At 56.2% G+C, this 25,648-nt stretch overlaps 1 protein-coding gene across 1 annotated transcript; it reads left to right on the forward strand.

Moving 5' to 3' along the window:
- Nucleotides 1–481: 481 nt before the first annotated feature.
- NGFR (nerve growth factor receptor) lies at nucleotides 482–22,938 on the forward strand. Its single transcript, XM_035720917.2, has 7 exons — nucleotides 482–606; nucleotides 3,261–3,450; nucleotides 10,345–10,486; nucleotides 13,890–14,249; nucleotides 17,956–18,208; nucleotides 19,792–19,952; nucleotides 20,596–22,938. Exons 1-7 carry the CDS (start codon nucleotides 482–484, stop codon nucleotides 20,895–20,897), a joined length of 1,533 nt encoding a protein of 510 aa, XP_035576810.1. The 3' UTR covers nucleotides 20,898–22,938.
- The last annotated feature ends 2,710 nt before the right edge of the window (nucleotides 22,939–25,648 follow it).

Raw genomic sequence — 25,648 nt, forward strand, 5'->3', positions numbered from 1 at the left:
AAAACAGTTACCTCCTTGGCACTGCCAGTCTGATCTCACTTGCTGGTCAGCTCTTAAGAACCTGCCCCCTGTGCCCCAACCAATAGCTATGGCTGGAAGTGCCGAGGGTTGGAGACAGAGGGCCAGGCAAGGGAGAAATTTTTGAAAGACACTTGTGTTTGGGGTCAGGAGTCACAACCATTAGGGAGTTAGGCTGAAGCAGACAGTGGTTATATAGAGCCTCTAGTATTGTTCCAAGGCAGAGGGACAGACCCAAGTATGCTGCACTCATTAGGAACGGGAATCCCTGCTGGGTGGTGGCTACAGATGCAGGATGGCAGGGTGGTGGTGGTGGCTGTAGCCTGGCAGTTGTGGTGATGATGGCGATCGCTGGGGACAATCGTGTGGCTGTCACAGTAGCGATGGGGAGGATTGTGGGTGTGGTAGCGATGGCGGTGGTGGCTGTGGTGGTTCTGGTAGTGATGCCAGTGTCATGGTGATGATGGTCATAGTGGTGATGGCTTTGGTAGAGGTGGCTGTGATGGTGACAGTCGTGGTGATGGTGATGGTCCCAGCAAAGGAACATCCTGATCACAGCCAGGCTATCTACAGCATGGTCCTGCCAAGGTGTCACGTTACAGAAGAATACTTTGCATCAAATAACTAGCACTCTGGAACATCAGCTCAATGAGGGCCATTCACTGCTGTAGTTAGCACCTCCAACAGGGTATGGCACACAGGAGGTGCTCAATGAAAATGCGCCGAATGAGTACAAAGAGATCAAGTCTCTCCTCGGGATGAACACTATTTTACCCCATTTGTTCTTCACCGTGCTCATTCAAGATCTTTCTTTTTTTTTTAATTTTTTTAAAATTTTTATTTATTTATGATAGTCACAGAGAGAGAGAGGCACAGAGACACAGGCAGAGGGAGAAGCAGGCTCCATGCACCGGGAGCCCGATGTGGGATTCGATCTCGGATCTCCAGGATCGGGCCCTGGGCCAAAGGCAGGCGCCAAACCACTGCGCCACCCAGGGATCCCTCATTCAAGATCTTTCTAAAGAGATTCCCACGTGAGAGATGAGGACACTTGAGTCTGAGAGCGATAACATAACCCACCTAAAACACGAGGGGGTGAGTGATGCAGGCAGAGAGAGTGTTGCAGGCACTTACAGCCAGGCCTCTTTGACTCTCCGTCCAGTGCTCTCTCCCCCAGCACTTTGCAGTCGCTCTCCCTGCCACCTCTCAGCATTACATCGTGGTCTTGCGCTCGGGCTTAATCATAGAAATACTTCTAATAATAGTAACAATTGCTGTTTGTAATTGTTCAAGTAAGGCTTAAATGATCAAGACCATGGAAATTATTAATAACCCAGGCCCAGCCATGGTAGTGTGGGTCATATTAAATCGTGTTGAGATGGATAACCTTGGCAATAATAGTAACCGGGATCATAAATTAATAACAGGAGTATTTAAATTAATGCCACACTGTCGATACCCTTGGTAGTAAGCAGCTCAATGCTGCTGCTGCTGTTAGTAGTAACGTTGGCCCTTCTTGCCTTCCATGAATGCAGTGGAGAGGAGGGGCAGGGCTGTAAAAGCTGCTGGAGGAGACAGTTTAGAGATGGGCCCTGTCTGGCAGAGGTATTCCTCAGGGATTTCTGAAGAAGGTCTAGCTGCCTGGCCTTGGAGGTGTGGATCATCCACACTCATGCTCAAGGACAGGGTGATGTGCACCTGCTTTTTCTGAGGCTGTCCTGTGGACTTTGTTGGATACACAGGAAAGACATTCACAGGGCAGATTCCACCCCCCCCCCCCCACCATGAATGAATAAATTCGTTTCAGCTGATCCAGGGGAATCACCTACCAACTGCTTAGATGCTCAGTTCACAAGTGCACTTGATCTTCCCCCTCTTCCTGTAACGTGGGAGGGCAGTATTATTTTTTTCTAAGTCAGAACTGAGGTCCACACAGGGCCAAGATCAGGGTGTGGGAATGGGCTTTGTAGACTTGCCCTTTGTAGACTTGTAGGCTCTCTGTTCCCTGGCCTCCTTGCCGGGGGATCAGAAAAAGGTAGGGACAGTCAGGGAGTAGGCACTGAGGTGGGGTGCTTCCCACCAAAAGACTGGTGGTACTCTCCCTGGGTGGCCAAGGGCCTGTGATTGGGACCTGCTATGGTTTCTAGGGCATGGTGCGTGTGGTCCTGGGGGATGCTTACATAGGACACGGTACATGGATGTGAGTCCATCCAACCACGTTTCCCTTTATCCCCTTCTACAGACCTTTATTGAACACCTACTGTGTGCCAGGCATTCAGAGAAGAAATCACAGTCCCTGCCTGCAGGGAGCTCCTAAACCAATGGAAATACTCACAGTCTAGTAAAGGCTATATTGTTGAGGATATATCTGTGTTTGCGTATGGACATGTGTGTTCATGAATGTGTGTGCACTTGTGTGAGAGACTGTACATGTGAGGTGACTGCACGTGTGCATGTGAATGTGTGTGTTTGAATGTTATGACCACATGTGCAATGAGTGTGCATATGTGCATGAGTATGTAGGTGATGTGTAGAGCACACAGATTTACATGAGTGCACAGGGTGGTGTGAACACAGGTAGCACATAAGCACATATACATGTAAGCTTGAGAGTGTGTGTGTTCCTGCGTCTTATGTGCACACCTGTTACCCCCATTCAAACCCATCTTTTGGGAATTCAAATAATATCAGGCTGGACTCCACTTTAAAGTCGCTTCTGCAAATTCTCGGGGTCAGGCCACCTGCTACTTCTCCCCTCCTCTTCCGCTGGGCCTTTGCACTGGGAGAGCGAAGAGTGGAAGAGTCGGGGATGGACCAGGGATGAAGGGCGGGGCGGGCAGTGGGCATTCCTGCTGAAAAAGGTTGAAGCTGGAGGCGGAGGAAGATGGGTAAGTGAGTGAACCCTGAGGGGGGGGGGGGGGCTGCAGCAGAGAGGAACGGGAGCCGCAGAGGGGATGCCCTGGTCCCCGAGCCCACAGCATCCGGGAGCGACGCGCACTAGCGCAGCCCGGGCCCTGGGTACCGGGGCGGAGTCGGGAGAGGCTCCAAGGGCCCGGGCGCGGAGAAGCGGCGGCGGGGAGCGCGGGAGCGCAGCTCCCCGCACGCCCTCCCTTCCCCTCGCCTCCCCTCCCCTCCCGGAGGCTGCGGGGCGGGCGGGCGCGGTTCCGGGGGTGGGCGGGCTGGGCGGGGAGGAGGCGGGGCCGCCGCACTGGCTTCTCCCAGCCCCTCCCGCCCTCGGCCAGAGCGAGCGGAGCCTCGGCGAGCTCTGGGGGGCGGGCGCTGGAGCGCAGCGCAGCGCAGCCCTATCCGTCCGCGGAGCGGACTCCCCTGGAAGCGGAGCGCTGCCACCGGAGGCGGGCGGTGGGGGCAGGTGCCGCCGGCTGCGCCATGGACGGGCCGCGCCTGCTGCTGCTGCTGCTGCTGCTCCTGGGGGTGAGTGCTGGCCGGAGGGCAGCCCGCGCCCTCTTCCTGGACTGGAACCCCAATGGGTTCAGGTTTTCCCCGAGGGAAAACAGAGCAGAGCGTCGGGGTCCCAGATGCTGGGGGTGGATGGCGGGAGAGGAGCTCCGCTGCCAGGATCCACGGAGGAGCGTCTAGGGTTCTCGGAGCGCAGGGGCGACCCCGAGACCAAGGGCAGGGACGCGGGAGAGAGGGGTGCACGGATGCGGGTCCTCAGGCACCGCGGAGGGTGCGCATGGAGGAGCTGAGAGGGGGTCTCTCAGATGCCTGAGTTCTTCTGAAGAAGGCGTTTGGATGCTGGGATCTCGAGGCGACTTTCCCCCAAAACATCTTGATCTCTAGAGGGTCGTGGGACGGGACCCAGGCTGAAAGGAAGAGGAATGGGATGGGGATTACAGATAAGAGGGGCGAGTGAGGCTGGGGCGGGGAACCGGGGACCAGGAGATAGAACAATGGGGGAGGTCGGAGGGACCAGAGGCAGAGGGGACCGGGCATCGGACAATGAGGGCCAGCCAGACAATGGGGGGGAGGGGCGCGGGAGGGAGAGCTCCAGGGAGCGGGGGTCGGCTGAAGAGAGAAGTGGGTTGGGGAGGGCAGAGAAAGGACGACGGCGAGGGAGAGAGAGAGATGCCAGCAAAATGAAAGAGGACGGAGGAGGGCGCGCGGACCGCGAAGTGCCCGGGGACCCGCCTGCCCGCCGAGGGACAGCGGGACGAGTGGACGGAGCGGAGGCACGGACGTTTCCCGCGCCTGTCGCGCGCTCTTTCTCGCGGCCTCGCCCAGTCTGGGAACTGCAGCTCGGGATCCGAGGCCGGGAAGGGAGCGCCCACTTCGCCGGGGCGGACCCGCTGCCCGCTTCCCCCGCCACCCGCGGGCTCCTCCGGCCGCTGCTTCTCGCCGTGGGAAGCAGCGCCAGGGACCGGAGGGGATGGAGCGGGCGTCGTGCGACCGGGTCTGGCCGCAGCCGAGTCTCAGGGTGCAGAGCGCCGGGACTCGCGAGGCTGGGAAGGTCCCCGCGGCGCGCGGCCCGGGGTCGCGGCAGCCCAGGCGGCCCGCAGGGGGCGCTGAGAGGCGAGCTTGTGCCCTCCGCTGCGGCGGGCGCGACCCGGGCTGCGCGTCGCGCGCCCGCCCCGACCCCGCGGTAAGTTCAGCGGCGGGAGCGCCGCGCCCGCAGATCGCTGGGCTCGGGCGCCGGGGCTGGTGGGGACCCGTCCGCGCCCCGCCCAGCTCTCGGTGGAAGACGCTGGGCACCCGCCGGGACGGAGGCGCTCGGACGCCGCGGATTCCGACTGCGCGGAGGACTGCGGGTCCTCTCCAGCATCTAAGTCCGTGCAGTCGTCCCAAGACATTCAGGAGATGTGACCTGTGTGGGCCCAGGCACGGAACGCCCCACGGAGCTTGGCAACGGAAGAGGTGTCCTCACTCTCCCTGCCATCTTCATTTCTCATCTGAGCGTTGCACCCCAAGCCCCCATCTTACAGGAGGGAAGACTGAGGCTCTGAAAGTTTAAACGACTTGGCCAAGATCTCACAAGCAAGTTAAACCAGAGTGCTAGCCAGGCCGTCCCGCACCTGATTCCCTGCGGGGTACTCCGCACACCTCGCAGGGGGGCGGGGGGCAGCCCCACGTCCCAGCGGGGTGCAAGGGCCGCGTTTCTCCGCGGTGGGGGCTCGACACCATCCCCAGAGTCAGGCGGGCGGTGGAATGTGGGGGCTGGGGTGGGCGGAGACCGTCTCCCGGGCGCCGGTCCGGTCCTCGAAGCTTGACCCCCCCGGGAGCTGTCGGTACCTGTGGCTTCTCCGGAGATTTGGGAGAGACTTGAGGCGCGTTTGCTGACTAACGCGGCGGGGTCGCGGTGCTTCTTAACCGGGGAGGTGGGACTCGTGCGGCGCGGGCGTGGGCTCGGGACCGGGCTGGGGAGCGTGTCCCCCCCACACCCCGGTAGAGAAGAGGCGGGGAAAGAAGGGAGCCGGGCGCAGAGGTCCTGGGGTCTCGGGGGGTGGCCCCGCGCAGCCCTGCGGCTCTCGCCTCCGCCGCGCGGGGCTGCTGTCTGCGGGCGGGCGCTGCGCACCGCGGCGGTCCGGGCTGCTTCCTGGGCCGCGGCGATAGTGCTGAAACCAGAGCGCGTCCCGGCGGCTCGGCTGGCGGGCCGCGCCGGTAATGGAGGCACTTTGTCATTCAGACGTCTGTAACCGGAGCCGCCGGGCTGGCTAATGCGCCTAATAGGGATGCAACGAGGGCAGCAAATGGGAGGACAGGAGCTGTCGGGCGGGGGAGGCGGCTCCGGGATGGAAGGGGTCCCCACCTCCCTGTACCAGCCCCGGGGCCCATTCACGCGCCTAGATTCTTCCCCCCCGGGGAGGAGGTGGGGAAGGGGTGCGGAGTGGGGAGGTGGGAATAATAAAATTGGCCGAGTGCCTACGATGTGCCACGCGCTGCCCTGGGTCATTTCTCTTGTGTCATTTCATCCTTATAAGATCCCCGCAGAGTAAATCTAGTTATTCCTATTTTACAGTTGAGGGAGTCCAACCTCCCAGACTTTTCGGGCATGAGCCCCCCAGTCCGTACGTGGTGGGGCCCTTGTTGGAACGCAGGGTGCTTGGCTTGGAGTTTACTCTGTCCGCGGTGTGCCAGGCTCAGCAGCACCCCCCCCCCCCCAACTCCTGACCACCCCCAGCCTCCTAAACCGCGGAGGGACACGAGGCCCTTAACCATCACTAGCCCTGACTATTAGATCGGTGTCCTGTGTCACTGGAGCCACAAATTTGGAACTGAGCCCCTTCCCTCCACTTATAGTCCCCAGGCCCTTATAAAAATCTTCATGCAGCCGCGTCCTTGGGTAATTAACTCATCTCCTACCCCAAATTCAACTGCTATCTAAAGAACTGGAGCGCATATGCTAGTGTCTCCCCGGATTGGCATTGACCTCAAAAGACCCTCCACAAATTTGAAAACTCTTCCACCCCATGGTTGTGGCTACTGGCTCCATTCACCTAAGGACCCCCTTTGCTGAAACTGTTGTGGCTGATTAGGGCTCATCACACTGAAGCATTCATATGGTTTCAAATTCTCTCAACTATTTTGGTGTGTTTTCCATTTTGTCCAATTTTGAAACAATTTTAAGGTTTTTAAAAGTCAGTTCACCTAAAGGTGATTTCATCTTAGTTTTTTGAAAGCCTCAAAGTGGCAAAAAGATTGCAAACATTCTCAAAAACGGGATGAAGTCATTCCATCGAATTGGAAATGAATAGGTTGTAACAAATGTTAATTTCAGGCACTTTGGTTTATCACTTGACAAGCTGATCATTTTGAGGCAATAAGCCTGAATCTGTGTCATCCCTCCTTGCTCCCAAGATTGCCCCCACCCTGGACCAACAGGATGTGACAGAGTCCAGGCTTCGAGCCACTTAGCAGAATTGCTTCTGTGAGCCTCAGTTTCCCCAGTTGTCAGAGAGGAGGTGATGGCATCCCTCAGCATCTTGGCTTCTGGAGTAGCTGTGTGGAATGATGTCTCCTCTTCCTTATGGGACTTCCCACGGGGGTCATGGACTATGTCTCATGGAAAACTCTTAGTTCAATCTGGGTAAATAGTTGTTAACTAGTAACTAGTTGCTAATTAATTAGTTAACTACAGGGAAAGCAATTTCCATTCTCCTTTGGCCCTCTTCAGATTCTTTCTGGCGGATCTTTCTTCATGCCTATCCTGCTCCCTCCTCTTACGTGGTTTCCTCTTTGGGCATGACTGCAACTCTCCCCTCACACTGCCTCCCGCCTAGGCTCCGGCTCCGTAGCTCAGCCTGAGACAAAACACTTCTTCGATAACTAACATTTATTGAACTCCTACTATATGCCGGACAGACTTGCATCAATTATTTCATGCAATTTTCAGGGCAACCCTGAGCAGTAAATATTATCAACCCAATGCTTTAGGTGGGAAAAATGCATGCTTAGAGAGCCTGAGAATTGCCCCAAAGTAGCAGACTGTTAGGTAGCAGATCTGGGGTGTTCAGAAATAGGACACATAAAACAAGCACAGGAAACACATGGTTACTAATTATGTGGCCTGGAGTCCAAATGCAAGACTTGGGAGAAGAGAGAGGACCACGGGGGAAGGGGGTGAGAGGGGGGAGCAGAGCAGGCTTTGAGGGAGAGGGACATGCACAGACCACTCAAGTGCCATGGACAGACCCCCTCAGCTTTCCAGCAACTGGAACCTAGTAAAAAAGCCACAAAAGAGGCAAGAAAGACCTTGGGAAAGAAAAAAGAGGGATCCGGAAGTGTATAAACACCTTCTTTATTTGATGCCTACAGCAATCCCACGGGGCAGGTATTGTCACCATTGCCTAAAGATGAAGAGACTGAGGTGCAGAGAAATTCCAGCCTGTCCCAGATCACCCAGCCCTAAGCGATGAGCCAGGATTCAGAGTAATGGAGGAAGACAGTATAGCTCATGCTTTTTACTCAGAGAATTGCCTCCTCCTGGTTCAGATCCTACCTACAATCACATTTGACATCTTCCCACCCAGGCTAATGACATAGTTTCTGTAGATTAAATTTGATGTAATAATTTAGGATGGGAGGGGAGGGGCTGCTCAGATCATGCCTTGGTAGCAGTGAAAACTGACAACTGATATCTTGACAGGAAGGAGGGAGACAGAAACACTTTAAAAAAAAAAAAAGGCTGACAGAAGAACTCAGAGACAAAAGTGTGGTAATTTGGGATAAAGAACACAGGGCTTCACTGCACTGCAGCCCAGTATGATCACTGGTGTAAATACTGAGTCCCTGAGTCATGGGGAAACCATGAAGGTATGTTCTGGAATCAGAGGGGTGCAGCCACAGTTAGGTGATCAGAGCAGCAAATCCTCAACTACTGGGAAATTCAGCTATTCAGAAAGTCTCCCCCTGTCCCCTGTGCCACTCCCCAGCCTGGAGTTCTAGTAAATTGAGGTCATTGTATTTTCATGTTCTTAATTTCATAAATATACATGTTGGGTATATATGGGCAGCAGATCTGGGGAGTTTTACATATATATATATGTTTATATATATAAATATATATAAATATATATATATATATGTTTATATATATATAGCCTCCTGATCTGGGAGGCATGGGGGCCACAGGATCACTTCCCTGAAGAAATGACATTGAAGCATGAGCCCTCAAGGATGAAAAGAAATCCAAACAGACTCTTCTGGAATCTCGCTCTCCCTCATAGTGGAAAGCCTGCATCTGGGACCATGCCCCTGCCCCGGCCCCCGTCTTGGCTTCTGGTCTGCAGATGTTCCCAGACCTGTGTTCCTACCACCTGGGAGGAGATGGTGGCAAATACCCAAGGACCCCACTGTTATGCTGCCTGCACCCTCCCTGCTGGTCTCTTGAGGACCACAAGATGCCTCCTAGACTGATCCAACCTGTCCATCCCCTTCTTTCTGCCAAACCCTGGTTAGACCTCAGGAGATTTTAAAGGACTAGAGGGAAAGGGAGTATTTTTGGTTATGATTTTGCCAACGTGGAAGCAGAGTGTCCAAAATGACCTTTAACACTCCCCTTTAGTCCCATGACCCCATACTTCCTCTTGCATCAAATAGGAGCTGCGTGGTCTGAAGCCAGGGAAACAAGCTTTGGAGTTTTATTAGAAGATTTTTTTTTTAAGGAATAGAAACATAAAACAAGCGGCCAGAACTCGCCCCCCCCTGCCTCCCCCCACCTCCACCCCCCAGGGAATCTGGTGCTAAATCGTTCCATCCATGAGCAAAGAGCAAAGATGCCTCGGTGGCAGGAATCTGACTCCCCTTTCCCCTGGTTCCAGCACTGTTCCCACTGGCTGCATGGGGGCAGGGAGAGGGGAAGACTGGTGGCTGGAATTCAAGCCCTAGTGGAGCAGGGCTGCTGGGGGTGAGAGCAGCCGCTTTTTCATTGTCACTAACAGGCATCCCTTTTTCCCTGCTTGGTGCCAGATTCTTGCCAATCAGCTGGTTCTTTGCTCTGGCCCTGAGTGGTCTCTGTGTCCACGGATGAGGAGAGGTGAAGACTCAGAGAGGGAAAGCAGAGCAGGTCAGAGCTCCAGTTCAGAGTCAGGATTCGAACCCAAGACCCCACTCCTCTGCCTTCTGTTTTTGAGTACAGACACCTCCCATTTTTTTTTTTAAGATTTTTATTTATTTTAGATAGAGCGAGCGAGAGAGAGCATGAGCAGGGGTGGGGGCAGAGGGAGAGGGAGAAGCAGGCTCCCTCCCAGGATCCTGGAGGGGTGATCCCAAGACCCCGGGACCCTGACCTGAGCTGAAGGCAGATACACAAGCAGCCAAGCCACCTAGGCACCCCAAGACACTTCCCATTTATGTTTAGTATGTGGAATGGTAGAATTAAGGACCCGGAGGAGGGCCTGCTAGCCTTTGTTAGAAAAAGCTTCCCTCTGTGTAGACAGAGCCCTGCTGGTGTTCAGCTTGGGAAGCAGCATTTGGGCTAGAGTTTAGCTTCCAGTTGCCTCCTTAGCTGGCAGCCCTGTGTGAGCTGGAACCTGTTCTGGCCAAAGGACCACAGCTGGGTCCCAGGCTGTCTTGTCTTCCCCATGTGGTGTATCCTCAGGATTCCAGGAGTTGCCGTAACCCCAAGATGAACTCTGTAGAAAGTCAGCATCCGGGGCTCTGACCTCACACCCAGGCAGCCTGCAGAGGCGCCCTGTTCCCCACAGCCCTTTTTTTGCCGCCAACTTTGATGTGCTTAATGCCTCCGTGGTGAGCTCATCCCCGCCCAGGTGGTTCCAATAGAAGGCTTTAGGAGGGGGTGTTTGATCTCTTGGAAGATATCCCCTCTCGCTTCTCTTGCCAGTCTGACCTTCTGATCTCCCCTCCGCCCAGGTGTCCCTTGGAGGTGCCAAGGAGGCATGTCCCACTGGCCTGTACACCCACAGCGGCGAGTGCTGCAAAGCCTGCAATCTGGGTGAGGGGGTGGCCCAGCCTTGCGGAGCCAACCAGACCGTGTGTGAGCCCTGCCTGGACAGTGAGTACTGGGTGGTGGTCTGGGGAGGGGTGGGGAGGTGCATGCCCGCTAGAAGCCTGACAAGGGCTCTGCCTCCTGGCAGGGTCTCCAGCTCGCCTCTCTGTGGGCACCCGAATGGGTCCGACCCAGTATAGGAGGTGAGAAGGAAAGCTGAGCATGGCTGAGGGAAGTATGCAGAGGAAGGAGGGGGGCCTCACCATGAGGGATCCCCAGGGGGTACCCCTGCCCAGCCCCCAGGTAGAGAGGCCTGGTAGAAGAATGTGGCCTGGAGGGAGGAGGAGCTGATGCTAAGACCAGCTAAAAATATCATCTGCACTATAAAATCAATGACTGCTACTTACCCTCAGTGCGTCTGGGGGGAGGGGAGGAGATTCAAATCCTGGCTGCCCTGGAAACTGACCTTGGGGGATCCTGGGAAGGCGTGGTCAACTGTTCCCCAGCTCTGATCAAGGAAGCAGAGCTTTCCAGAGGCAGCAGGAGTGGGGCTGGAACACTCTGAGGCAGTCCTCACTGTGGGGTGGTGCCAGGTGGGAGGGCAGAGGGCTGCTGTGGCCTGTCTTGCCTGGGATGTCTTCAAAAGGGGAGAGAACCCTATCTTCTGGGGCTGTTGCTAAGGGATTCAGAAGAACGGTGGGTCTGGGGTCTGAATTCTTGTGCTTTTAACCAGCCTGGATGCCTCTAGCCTCAGTACTGGGCGGTGTACTGAGCCCAGTGCTCAGCACCCCCGGAGCTCAGTGCTCTTTTCCTGCCCAGAAACCTTTCCTTCCTGTCTAGAGTCGCATCCTGCCTTCTACCTGGCACTCGCCAGGCACCTGGAGGGCTGGTGGGAACCATACCAGATTCTTCTTTAATCATGACAGGAGCAAGGTATAGGAACTGGGAACTCTTTTGTTTGTTTTTAAGATATATTTATTTATTTGAGAGAGAGACAGAGGGTGAGAATACAGGGGAGAAGAGTAGAGGGGTGAGGCAGAGAGAGAGAATCCTAAGCAGACTCCTGGCTGAGCACAGAGTCCAATGTGGGGCTCGATCCCATGACTCCAAGATCATTATCTGAGCCAAAACCAAGAATCAGATGCTTTAACTGACTGAGGCACCCAGGGGCCCCAGGAACTGGGATCTCTGAACCCATTTGCCTAGTCTGACCTGTGGATTCCTCTCTATCACCCCCCACACACAGCCTATCTACCAGGCAACCCCAACTCCTTGGTGTCCCCAAACGCACCCTTTTCCTCTCTCCATGCCTGTGGATCCTGTAACTCCATCCCGTAGCAGAGAAATGCCTGGGCCTAGATGGGGAAGCTAGACATCCTGTAATGCCTTCGCCACCTTGCCATCTGGCCACCTGCCCTGGCCTAACTGGGTTTCCATCCTAGGGCAGGGTTGGCCAACCATCGGCTATGCTGGAACCTCCCGAGTTTGCCTCTTGTTTCCTAGACTCCTCCCCAGGTCCTCTTCACCCTGGACCCTAAGCCTCCCAGGATGGGAACTTACTTCCTTCTGTCATAGCAAGAGATGGGGTAGAGGAGCCGGGGAGAGGCTGGCATCTCTAGCATCTCCAGGGAAAGGGAGACAGGAGCTGGAGACCAGCTAGGAGGTGGTGGCAGGAGTCCTCCCTCCCATTTGCTCCCTCTGTTCCCCTCCCCCTGCCTCCAGCTGCGTTAACAGGCTGCCTTTATAAGCTCACTTTATGGGATGGAGACCCCAGCGGACTTTCCCTCTATCCTCAAAACGTTTCCATAAGGAAACCCATTAAGCTCCTGCCTTCATTCTCTGCCAAAAAAGACCACATTTTTCCCACCTCCTAAAACTGTCTCCGAGGAGTTTTCTTACTAATTTTCTGTATTTTCCCAGGGGCAGCGCCCCCCTCTCCACTCTCTCCCCCTCTGCTGTGACTAAACCCACCCCCCTGCCACATGCTAACCAGATAGGATCCTCTTGTTTGTATATGCTGGACATCCTGCCTTGGCTGTTTAGGTTTGGAAGTCCTTTCTGCACACCGTATCCCTGCTACCGAAGCTCACCAGACTTGCCATCGTCCACCCCAGAGGCTCAACTTTTGTTAGGAACCCTGCAGGGTGTCTAGTGCTTTATGGGAGAATTTCATTTCTTCCTCGCCACAACCTGTGAATGGAGATATTATTCTCTATTTTACAGAGAAAGAAAAAAGCTCAAAGAGGTTAAGTAAAACACTCAAAGTCACACACTTAAGAAGTTCTAGAAGCGGGTTTTGGGTCCAGGTCAGCCCCATCCCTGGGAGGAGAGACAGAGGGGTTCATTTTTCCACCAGAACTGACTCGAAACTGATCTCCTTCCAGGCCTTTCCCTGCCTTGTCTTCTCTTCTCTCTTGGTTGCTTCCCCTTTCATTTCTCTCTGCATTTCTTTCTTTACATCTGCTTCCCCCCTCCACCCCCCCACCCCAAAGATAACGACTTGGTGCTCCATCTGGCCTCTGGATTCCTTTTGAGAGGGTTGAGATCAGAACCCAGGGCAGGCCTCAATTTCCCTCCAGTGGGATCCTAGTCTTTACTTCTGCTTCCACATTCTGAACGCTCCCTCCTTCCCTGGTCCCTGGTTCCTAAATCCTGCTCTTTCTGCGGCTGGAGCAAGGATTCATCCTCTTGGCTTCAGACTGGCACAGAGTTCTGCACTGGGTGGCTAGGAATAAAGAAGATTTGGCTCTGTGCCTTCCCCCGCCTTGCACATGGAGGAGAGGACCCTGGCATCCCCTGGCTGTTCCTCCCCTCACATCCCTTAAGAGAGCATGAGTCAAGAGTGAGCTCGGAAATCTCCCCTTTGTGCCACTGGGAAGGGCAGAAGACTATACAGGCAAGTCCTTCTTGCTTTCTAGCCCTCCTGCTGTTGCCTCGTGGGAAGTCCATCCCCACCCTCGAGAGCCAAGCCCTTAAGCGGCGTGGGGTAGCGCCATGGGTGGGACATTCTGCGGTCTAGCCTTGGTCAAGGCCACACCTGAGCCCCCACCCGCGGAGAGGACAAGAAGGACAGCAGAGGAGGGAGGAGGCTCCCTGGTGAAGGCCCGCCCTGCCTGGGTTGGGTTCACAGCCCAGCTCTGGCCCGCGGGGAGGGCCGGGTGGGAACCACGCTCAGATTATTCCTTAATCATGCTGGGAACAAGGGGACAGGGCTGGGAACTCGCTAAGGGACTCTGCTGAGAAATGCACGCGGCTCCAGCTGGGTTAGCCCCGCGCGAAGCCTCACCGTCAGGGCTTCCAGGCCTGGGGCCCCCTTCGTCCTTCCCCCTGGGTTGGAGCCAGGGGGATCCTGGGGATCCCGAGACAGGAGGCAAGTAGGGTGCCCGACGTCCCGGTACCCAGAGGGCGGGCGAACAGACACCACCCCTCTCCCCGACTGCCCCCGTCCCCCTTGTCCATCTGCCCTCAGGCGTGACCTTCTCGGACGTGGTGAGCGCCACCGAGCCGTGCAAGCCGTGCACCGAGTGCGTGGGGCTGCAGAGCATGTCGGCGCCGTGCGTGGAGGCGGACGACGCCGTGTGCCGCTGCGCCTACGGCTACTACCAGGACGAGACGACGGGCCGCTGCGAGGCGTGCCGCGTGTGCGAGGCGGGCTCGGGGCTCGTGTTCTCGTGCCAGGACAGGCAGAACACCGTGTGCGAGGAGTGTCCCGACGGCACGTACTCCGACGAGGCCAACCACGTGGACCCGTGCCTGCCCTGCACCGTGTGCGAGGACACCGAGCGCCAGCTGCGCGAGTGCACGCGCTGGGCCGACGCCGAGTGCGAGGGTGAGCGCGCGGGGCGGGGTCCCCGGGGGCGGGAGGGCCGGGCCGGGCCGGGCGGCGGGGGTGCCTCTGAGCCTGCACCCGCCACCCTCCCGGAAACCCCAGGCCCCAGGGACCCCTCTCAGGGTGCCCTCCCGTGGGTGTTTGGAGAGCCCCCATCCTCCTGCGGGGCCGCAGCTACCGCGCTCCAACTCCGTTTCCAGACCTTTCTTCGTCTGTGGCTGCCAGCTAGGGATTGGCTGGGCCACAGATCAGCACCTCACAGGTGGCCACCACGGACAGGCACAGTGCAGGACATGTCTGATCCTTGAACGAGCTCCCTGGACTGGAGAAAGGGGCTTGAGGACTCTCAGGAGCTGGGGCCCTTTGGCTCTGAGGCCGTGTCTAGGTCCGCAGTGCCTTGGAGCTCTGGGACCTGGGATGGAACTTGCCCTGTCACTATCTGAGTGATACTGGGGGGGGGGGGGGTCACTCTTGTCTCTGGACCCTTGTTTCCTCGTTGGTCATACAGTTTTCAGGGGTGTCGTGGGTTAGGCAAGGTAGCTGGCCCCCTTGTGATATCAACTTACGATATCTGGGGGACGGGTCAACAGTTGTGCTTACCGGTTAGCCAAGATGAGGTTGGACTCAGGGAATTCTAAGGAGGTGGTGGGGACAGAGGAAGAAGGGCAGCAGCAGGCCCAGGGCTCAGGAGCCCAAGGATGAGACAGGGTGCACATGGAGGGCTGTCAGCCCCAGGTGGGTAGGAACTGGGTGCACTCCCATTAGCCAGGCTTGGGGCCCCAAGGAGTGTACCCAGTTCCTGGGATGGGGGGAGGAAGCCCGATGACCAGCCAGAGCAGAACTCCTTTATTTTCTGGTTGGTGACATCCGTCTGCAGGGAGGCAAGTAGGCTTTTCTATTGCAGGGAGAGGTTAACAGTGCCTTTACTTGGGTCCATCACCCTGGGGCTGGGCACCTAGTTATAGCTACTTCCCTTCAGGACCCATCCCGCAGGGTGCCCTCACTCTGAGGCACCAGTACTTCCTTCGGGAGCCCCCTCAGTTTGAAGGAAAGAGACAACCTTTGCCCCGGTCTGATGAAGTAGAAGTTGCCCCAGCGTTTGGTTCCCAGGAGCTCCTGCATGCTGGTGGAGGCAGCACAGCCTAGGCCTTCAGTCATTCACCAATCAGATGGGGGAGACAGATCGCCTGCCATGGGGAGCATGCCTTCTTTCCACATCCCATGATCCCTGGCTCAGGGAGCTCAGGGTGGAGGGTGGGTAAACTGGGCTGAGGCCAGGATGTGTGTGTGTGTGAAGCTTCCTGGTTGGGGGTCAGGGGAGAGGAGCGGGGCCCAGAGCCTAGTGGTTCCAGTGGCGATTGCCCTAGGCCAGGAGACAGGCAAGTGGCGTCAGGCACAGGGCAGAGCAGGGAGGGATTTTTAGCAGCTGGCAGGAGGCAGATGGGCAGCACAGTTCATGAGCAAGTCTGGACCAGCCAGTGGGGGGGACTTAGTCCGGGGCGCGGTTAGAGCAAAGAAAGGTTGTGGCGGGGGAGGGGTGGGCCCTGCCTTTTGAGGCGTTCACAGATTCCTCACAGATACCACCCTACTTTCCCAGCCATCCTGAAGGAAGAGGGTACCCCTGAGGGCTGTGTTTATCTCCTCTTCTGTTCTCTGCTCTAGCCTCTGAAGGGTTAAATGGCAGCTCTGAATAGAGGGAACACTTCAGGAAATGGACTTGGATGGTGGTTTGGTTGCCCCCCTCCTCCTTCCAGGGTATTGTACTTTCTTGCATATACATTTCAGGTGTCAACATGGTGACTCACTCAGCCTTGGGGCAGAAGGATACCCCCCTCCACCCCTCACCCCAGTGAAATTTGGGTTTAGGAGTAACCTGGTCCCTCTTTCCACACGCAAGTCTGACAGCTCCCATTCCGGAAATGGCTGTCAGGACTCACCAAGGGCTTAGGGGGTTGGAATGCCGGTGGACATGGCCACATCTGGATCTCATCCTGCTGTGCCCCTCCCCTCCTAACCTCACCCCAGGGGGGATTGGAGAGATGAGGAGAAAGTGCCCTAGACAGCCCTGTCTTCAGCCTGGTCTGTCCCTTAATGCCCATTGTCAACCTTTCCCCTTTGAGATTTTCTGGAATCTCTGGAATCTCTGGTGGCCTAATTCACCAACATCCCTAACATACCTTCAGCCTCTGGGGTGGGGGACGCCCTAGCCAGCTCTATCTCAGCCTCCAGGCGCAGACCCAGCTTGCCCAGTCCCCTCACAGGGCAGGAGAAGAAGACCCTTCAAGTCCAACACCCTGCCTGGGGCTGCCAAAAGACAGAGCTGTGTTTCCTCCACTCCTCACCCTACCCCTAGGACTGAGCTGGGGGAGGAGAAGATGGGGCAACAGATGGCAGTCTCCTCCCTAGCACCAGCCAGATGGATTCCAGATCCACATCTGGGGGCCTAACCCCTCAGAAGGTGCTGAAAATGGGGGCCTTTGAACCATCCTCATCTCAAGCTGAGAAGGCCCAAGAGACCAGTGGGCAGCTTCTACTCCACTTGGGTGGGCAAACTGGAGGTGGGGTGGGGCGGAGCTAGGGAGCAAAGTGCCTCCCCTTCACCCCATTGGCATGTCCTGTCTGCTTTCCTTCCCTGCCCCAGGCGTGGGAAGTGAGGACAGATGGGGCAGGCAACTTCGCCCAGACAGGTACCCCCAGGTCATCTGGAGCCCACAGCCCCTGGCACTGCCCCTGGCTGGGTGGCTGAATGGAAATTCCCACCCACTAGTGCCAGGAGGTGCCAGGTCCCCTGTTAGGGAGGCTGGCAGTGCCCACTGAGATGAAAGGGCCTAGGTGGGTGGCAAGGCACAGTCCCTCCTGCCTCTCCCCAGCCCAGGCAGCGGGCAGTACCTTCTTTGTAGGTCTTCTCCCCACCAGCAGTCTGCTTTCTGCCAGGGAGGGTTTGGGCTACCCAACACTGTCTTCTCTGGGTGGCAAAATCAGATGGTTTGGTTTGGGGGACCACACGGGGCAGGAAGCAGAAGCTAGCAACTGCCTACAGACTGGCTGAGGGAAGCCAGCCAGCTGGGCACCCCCTACTCTGTCCAGGCTGAGAGCTAGGATATCACAAACCAGAAGGGAGGCTGAATGCCACTTCCTGGGGAGATAGTTTGCAGGGAGGTAGCTCTCTGTTTAGACCTGGGTACCCTCATCTTTCCCTAGGACTGGGATGACTGGGGCCATTGGGACAAACTGGGATGAGGGAAGTTACAATATTTCCCCAGAGTGATTCCTGCTAGAGGTCCCCTGGTGCCCACTCTCTCTTCTTTGTGTGTTTACCTCTATGCCAGGCTTCTGGGTACCCAGGGAGGCAGAATAGTTTCCTAGGATCACAGCTGCACCTCAGATCCAAGGGAGCTTAGAGACCATCTCTCTAGCATCCCCATTCTGTAGATGGGGAATTGAGGTCTTGAGAGGCAAAGGGACTGGTCCAGGGTCACATAGTAAGCTAGTGACAGTGCTGAAGAGGACCCAGGCCCTTGTTCTTCTCCACCATCATGATTCCTACACCCAATCCCAGCCCTCACCCCTGTGTGTAACGGCTGGGCACTCTCACACCTGGAGCGGGGCAGGGACCGGAGAAGAAGGTGCTGGAGCAGGTCAGAAGTGAAAGGGCAGGGCTGGGGGCTGGGGAGCAGGCCCTCACTCCTATAGCTTCTTCCCACAGAGATCCCTGGCCGTTGGATTACCCGGTCCACACCCTCAGAGGACTCGGACAGCACCGCCCCCAGCACAGAGGAGCCAGAGCTACCTCCAGATCAAGAAATCATAGCCAGCACCATGGCAGATGTGGTGACCACAGTGATGGGCAGCTCTCAGCCTGTAGTGACCCGAGGAACCGCTGACAACCTCATCCCTGTCTACTGCTCCATCCTGGCCGCCGTGGTTGTGGGCTTAGTGGCCTACATTGCCTTCAAGAGGTGAGAGGCGGGGGTGGGGGGCAGGGGACAGAGAGCAGGGTCTTTGCTCCCAAGGAGGGCTTTACTGTGACGGTGACCTGAAAATTTACACTTTAAATTCTGCCCCAAACCACGCTCATCCTCACCACCAGCTGCCCCATGCCAGGGTGTGGCAGGTCAGCAGGAGGCAGGCAAGGGGATGGTCCCTGTCCTACTCTGGCACCAGCACCTCCCCGCTCCCATGCTGTGCCCCTCCCTGGCTCACCACCCCCAGTTGCACACCAAGCTTTCTTTACCAGCCACCTGTGCCCTCAACCCCTAAATCCCATTTACCCACAGTTACCTATTTTTTTTTTAAAGATTGTACTTCTTTATTTGAGAGAGTTTGTGCAGGCGTGAGCATGAGCATGAGCTGGAGGAAGAGCAAAGGGGGAGGGAGAGAGAGAGAGAGAATCTCAGGCAGCCTCCCTGATGAGTGTGGAGCCCAATGCGGGGCTCAGTCTCATGACCCTGAGATCATGACCTGAGCCGAAATCAAGAGTCGGACTCTCCACCGACTGTACCACCCAGGCACCCCTGGAAAGGGGTTTAATTTTTTTAAAGATTTTTTTTGTTTATTCATGAGAGACACACAGAGAGAGGCAGAGACACAGGCAGAGGGAGAAGCAGGTGCCCTGTGGGGAACCTGATGCGGGACTCCATCCCAGGACCCCGGGATCACAACCTGATCTAAAGGCAGACGCTCAATCACTGAGCCACCCAGGCGCCCCCTGGAAAGTGTTTTAAATGTTTAAGTGCATTTTCCATTCTTTAAAAGAATATCATCAAAGTAATATATGCTTGTTTGGGTAAATGCAAACAAGACCAACGTCTTGTAAAGCAAAAAGTAAAGGCTCTCTTTTATCTCCCCAAATCCTACCTCCCTTCTCATCAGAATCTTTTTGGAATGAATCCTTTCCAGCCATTTTCTGTGCATTTCTAAACACATATACATAAAACTTTTTATAGTTATGTGTAAACACACAGGGTATTTTTTTTTTAAAGCATCAATGGGATCACACTATCCATACTCTATAACTTACTTTTTCACTTAATCTCCCTTGGGAGAGCTATCCTCGGGACATATGGATTATCTGATTGTTTGTAACCGCTCACTCAGCATATGGATGGATGCTAATTTATTTGAACAGTCTTCTATTGAGGCACCTTTGATTTGTTTTCATTTTTTTCTTATTGCCAATAATAGCAGAGGAAATCCTTGTGTATATCCCTGCACACATGTGGGAGTAGTTTAGCAGGGTAGATTGGGAAAAAAGGAATTCCTGGGAAATCATTTGACGCACCATTCATTCCGTGAACATACATTGAACGTGTGCAGCGGTCGCGGAGGCCTGAGAGCCCTTCTGCCCTCGAGGTGCTTTCAGTACAGGCCAGCGGCGGGGCCAGTACGGGAGAGAAAGAAGAACCGCGGATACCTCGGTAGGGGGCTGTGATGGGGTACCTCCCGTGGCCCCAGCCCCCACACACCAGAGCACAGATCCCATGGGCACCTGGCCAGTAGGGCCCTCGCGCCCTCTGAGACCCAGCCTGTCCTCTGGCTTCAGGTGGAACAGCTGCAAGCAGAACAAGCAAGGAGCCAACAGCCGGCCCGTGAACCAGACGCCTCCGCCGGAGGGAGAAAAGCTCCACAGTGACAGTGGCATCTCTGTGGACAGCCAGAGCCTGCATGACCAGCAGCCCCACACACAGACGGCCGCAGGCCAGGGTGAGCAGTGAGGCTGGGCCAGGGGACTGAGGTAGGGAGAAAAGGAGTGATGAGGGTTAGACTGTAGGAGGGACTGCCAGACAGGGGAGAGGGCTGGCTGACAGGGGAGAGGGCCTCTGTCGTGTAGGAGGGGAGAAGCAGAAGCCGCGAATGGGTAGAAGAGGGCTTTCCAGCAGGGCATCCAGACTCATCAAGCTAATTGTCCCCCCTAGGGCTAATTACTCCCCAAAGTGCTGCAATTAGCCTCCCGCCCTGGACTTCTGGGGAACAAGTAGTTAATTACGGACCCTAATTAGTAGCCCAGAGCCCAGCTCCAGGACACTTGCTGTGGTCTGGGCCTAAGTCCCAGTGGCTCCTCTCTTGACTGATTGTGGAGAGGCGGGGCTGGGGTTAGGTGGTGGGGATGGGGTTGAAGTTGTGGGTGATAGGGGATGTGAGTCAGCACCCCGAGGCCCTTCCACAGCCCTGCCCCCCATCCAGGACCTCATCTGGGCAATCCCCCTGCCTCTAGGCCCTCAGGGGTTCCCCACACTGGGAGGAGAGATGTTTCAGCCCTTCCTGGGTCCTACCCAGGCCCCCAGGCCCACTGTAGGGCAAAGGGGGTCTGGAGGATCACCCCTGACTCCCCCCGGGTTCTTGGCAGCCCTCAAGGGGGATGGAGGTCTCTACAGCAGCCTGCCACCAGCCAAGCGGGAGGAGGTGGAGAAGCTGCTCAATGGCTCTGCGGGGGACACCTGGCGGCACCTGGCAGGTGAGCTGGGCTACCAGCCTGAGCACATAGACTCCTTCACCCACGAGGCCTGCCCAGCCCGAGCCCTGCTTGCCAGCTGGGCCGCCCAGGACAGCGCGACGCTCGACGCCCTCCTGGCTGCTCTGCGCCGCATCCAGCGAGCCGACATCGTGGAGAGCCTGTGTAGCGAGTCCACGGCCACGTCTCCAGTGTGAGCTGCCCCAGAACCCCTGCCCTGCCCCCACATTCCGACGACGACTGATGCTCCAGCCAGCCCCCACGGGCCAGCGTCAGAGCTGAGCTTCTCTGGGCAGGGCCACGGAGCCCTGGGCCCCTACGCCACAGCCCTGTCCCCGCTCCTGTGTGGCCCCATCGCTTCTGATCACTCTCTCCAGCACCAGAAGTGCCCCTGACACCTCTCCCACCCTGCCCCCAACCATCACATCTCAAATCTTCTGCTCTCTTCTCCCCACACTGCTGGGTGGGCCAGCCCCTCCCACCTCCACAGGTATCAGGTCTGGGGGGCTGACACCAAGGCTGGTGTTGGGGGCAAGGACAAAGCCCCAGAGACTCAAAGGGAGAGACTGAGGAAACCAGAGCCACAGGCTCTACACTGTGAACCTGGGGAATGAGGGACCATCATTGTGGCCTACATCCTCCTTCAGCCCCCTCATCCTCCTCTCTGGCCCAAAATGAAGATGATCAGAGGCTTATCAGAGTTGGAAGGGGGTTCTGATCCACCCCCCCCCCTTGTTTTACATATAGACAGGCCCAGAGAGAGGGAGTGACTGGCCCAAAGCCACCCAGCAATGGGGAAGACATATGTGGGCTGGCCCCCCACTCTCTGAATTAGGGGGGGCAGGCCTCGGGTTTGCTTGAGGGCAGGGAGCAGGGGTTGGGGGGGCAGGCAACCCTCTGGGAAATGTCTCAAAGCCAAATCTAGCCTGTCCTCTAGCATCTTCAGGCCCCGTCCAACCCCTGTGGAGATGGGGATGCTTCACCCAAGGCCTGGTCCATTGATCCATCATGGTCAGTGATGGATTTGATTGAGCATGGTTTAGGGTTTGTGGAAAGGGGTCCCTTTGCCAGTTCTGCTCAGGCACATCAGTGTGGCATCCATGGTGTGGCCCAGCCTACAGGTGCCTTCCATCCCGGCACAGACCCAGAGCCAACACAAGACAGTATCTTCTCCTAGAGCCAGCCCGTGGGGTCAGGGAATAAGGACCCCTGATCTGCAACAAACACACACACACACACACACACACACACACACACACACGATGAGAAATCTGCTTTTCTACACGAGTTCTTTCTCTTGGGCTGGGACCGGATCCTGCCCAGGGCAGCTGCCAGAGAAGCACTGAAGGGATTTGAACTCAGCTTGCCCTCTTCCCTCGCCCCTGGTTTGGCGGGCCAAGGACGGCTGAGGCTTGAGCTGGCGTCTGGAGTCCAAGGGCCTGCACGTGGAGGAATGCTCCCCCCCCCACCCCCCCCCACCCCACCCCCGTCCTTCCTTTTCCTGCAAGCGCGGGTTTGGCTGGACTCCGGAGGTTGCAGTGGAGAGAAGCGGACCAGTGTGGGAATGCGGCAAGAAGGACCTGAGGGAGTCTGCGGCCCGCAGAGGCGCCCCTCCCAACTGTAGCGGACCCCGCGGAGGACTGTTGCTTCCCTAGTTTGGTGCCAGAAAGGGGCCATGAAGTCTCATGAAGTCCCTCCTGGCCTGTTCTGTGTTGCTTGACGTTGGAATGAGTGTGGCGCCCCTCTATTTAGCATGAACGAACCCAGCCCCAAGCAGGGTGTGTGGTGACAGCCACCGCCTCCCCTTTGCCCAGGGTGCTCCCAACTCCGTGTAAGGGACTGGGAGCCTTGTAAGTAAATGGCATTTCCATGACCTCGATCTGATGGATCTGACAGCGAGGAGGAAACTCACCTGCTGGCCCCTCCCCTGTGCACCTGGAACCTGGAGAGCGGGACAGAATCTGAGTGTATTTATTGTCCTCCGCAGCAGGTGGGGACGGGGCTGGGGTACCGCAAGTAGGTTTTAGCATGTGTTTGGTTCTGGGGCCCCTCCCGCCTCCCTCTGGGCCAAGATGAAACCCTTTGGCAACCCCCCAGCTGGGGGCTGTGAGCTCCAGACCCCCTGTCACCTCCCCCTTGCATCCTGTGTAATCATTTCTTGGGCCTTCCTAAAACCTACACATAAAACATAAATGATGAGCATTATAATAGCAAAGAAAGAAAAGCAGTGCAAAGAGATTTTTCTGGAAACGTACGTGATTGGAGCCAGTGTGGGGGCAGAGGAGGGTTGTGTGTGGAGGGGACCCAGGTATAATTTCTAACTTGGTGAATTCCTGTCCTATTGTCCCCACCCCACAAAATGGGGGGTTTTTCACAGAAATCGAGCAAATCCACATGTGTAGCCATGGAGTTAATTCAAGTGGGATAGGGAAGGAGTGGGGGCCTTCTGCCCCCAGATTTTGGAGAGGAAAAGTGAAAATGACCACGCAGGAAGCTGGCCAGCTGTGAACTTGACCAGATGTCAGAAGTGAAACTGACCACAGGGGAGCCAGAGGCTTGCCTCCTTGCCAGGGGAGGGCCGGGTCACAACCCCGCAGCTCGCAGCCACCCACATGGCCTGGGAGACACACACTCACACCCACACACATGCACAGACCCAGGGTCTGGCTCCAGATGGCCTGGCAGGAGCCTGGCTGCTTGGCCTTCAGTGAGGCAGGCCCCTCCCTGGCGGCTCTCTGGGGCAGGTCCCAACCCCGGCTCCTGGCAGCCTGGCTCTGAGCCCTGCCTGGCCCAGGAGCAGCAGGGTTCCCAGCCCCAGGCCTAAGGCCCCCGCTCAGCCTCTGCTGGTCACTTGGCCAGGTCTTCTGGTGGGGCTGAATCGTAGATGCCGGGGAAGGCCATGGGAGGCTTGCTTTTCCCAGAAAGAACAGCAAACAAATCTTCCTAGTTTCAGAATCATGGCAGGGGCCAGCAGGGTCCCAGCCAAGGGTTAGGCATGGGGTGAAAGCAGAGGGCTGCCTTCTATCCGCACCCCCCCAACCCCACCATGTCTGGGAGGGCTATAAGGAGTGTAAGTGGAGGGTTATGATTCAGAGTAGGTAAGAGAAATGATCATGGGTAACCCCCAGGATGATGGGGGAGACAATCTCTGTCCTGAGGGTGCCTCCTGTCTGCTGGAGAAAACACAGCCCCAGACTTTGGGTACCTCTTATCTGATGAGGGAGGCACAATTCCTCCCCTAAAAGAGCCCCCATTCTGATAGGGAAGAGCCAGATGCTGCCTGTGGGAATAAGGGAGACCCACTCCAGCAATCCTGAGGGGGAAACAGCAGACGGGCCGTGTGTGGCGTGCAGTGCCATGCTAGGGGTGAGAGGGGCACCCCAGCCCAGGCCCACCCTCACCAGGGGGTAAGGAAGACAGGTCAGAAAAGGGAATCTGAGCCCTTATTGATGTCAACAGGCTGAGGGAGGAGAGTATTCCTGGCAGAGGACATAGCTCAGCAAAGGCCCCAAAGAGAGAGACCAGAGTACCCAGGGGTCTGGAGAGGCTCTTGTGCCTGGAGCCCAGGGAGAGCAGAGGGTCAGCAGGGCCAGATGCAGACAGGCTCACAGAGAGACAGGCTAAGGGTCTGGACTATGTTCTGAGAACACTGGGGCGCCACGGAGGGGTTTTAAGCGGGGGGGGGGGGGGGGGGGGGCGGTGCATGGACAGACTTCCACTGAAGAAAGCACTTGCTCTGGGCTGAAGTCTGGAGGGTGGAAGTCAATGGCAGCCTGAAGCAAAGGAAGCCACAGGGATGGCGAGAAGAGACCACTCTAAAAAGCTCCTCAGGGTGTGCAGAATTGGGAAGGGGGTACAGAAGTAGCTGATACCAGCCTAGGGTCCCTGGGGTCCCTTACAGACATCGTACTGCAGATTTGCACCGCCTCCCCAGCACTGGTGAGAAACCCTCTCTGTGTTCCTTCAGCCTGACCTCTCCATCCCTCCTTCTCTACCCACCAACCCCAAGGGCAAAAATGCTTATCAGCTTCCCATCTCTAATGTGGCCCTCAGGGTCTGCACAAGGCCCCTGCCACCTCCTCCAGACTCCCTGCCTTCCTCCAGCCATCCTCATCCTCTTCTGTGTTCCCCCACACCTGCCTTCGTAAAATTCTTCAAGCTTCAATGTTCCCTTTAGCCACGAGGCCTTTGCACATGCTGTCCTCACTGTCTAGAACACGTTCTCCTTTCCCAAGTGCTTCCTTAAGGAAGCTTTCACATACTGTGGACACAAATCAGGTCTCTTGATTCCAAGTCTAGAGGACATCATATTCCACTCCTTTTCTTCAGAAATCTTTGCAGTCTAATTCTTTGATTACTGTAAACTTCAGAAATCCAGAGATGGGGTCTGGTTTTGCTCACCTTCTAATCTTCAGCACCTTGCCTGGCATATAGCTGGCACCCAACAAAAATTTGTGGAATAAATGAATGCATGTGCGCTAGAACAGCACAATTCAATGGAAATATTGGATATACATGATTTTTAAAAAAGATTTTATTTATTTATTCATAGGAGACACAGAGAGGCAGAGGGAGAAGCAGGCTCCATGCAGGGAGCCCGATACAGGACTTGATCCCAGGACTCCAGGATCACACCCTGGGCCAAAGGCAGGTGCTAAACCGCTGAGCCACCCAGAGATCCCCTGATTTTTAGTTTTCTAGTAGTCACATTACAAGGGTAGAAAGGAGCAGGTGAGATGAACTTCATATTTTATTTAGCCCAATATAGCCAAAGTATTATTCGAACATATAATCAATGCTTTTAAATTATTAATGAAATTTGTTATTTTTTTTCCTATAAAGATTTCAAAATTCAGTGTGTATTTTATTCTTACAGCACATTTCAGTCTGGACTAGCCCCATTTCAAGTGCTTATAGCTACATGTGGCTGGCGGTCATCACACCAGGC

Source organism: Canis lupus, chromosome 9 (genome assembly GCF_003254725.2).
Source record: "Canis lupus dingo isolate Sandy chromosome 9, ASM325472v2, whole genome shotgun sequence".
Taxonomy (NCBI): domain Eukaryota; kingdom Metazoa; phylum Chordata; class Mammalia; order Carnivora; family Canidae; genus Canis; species Canis lupus.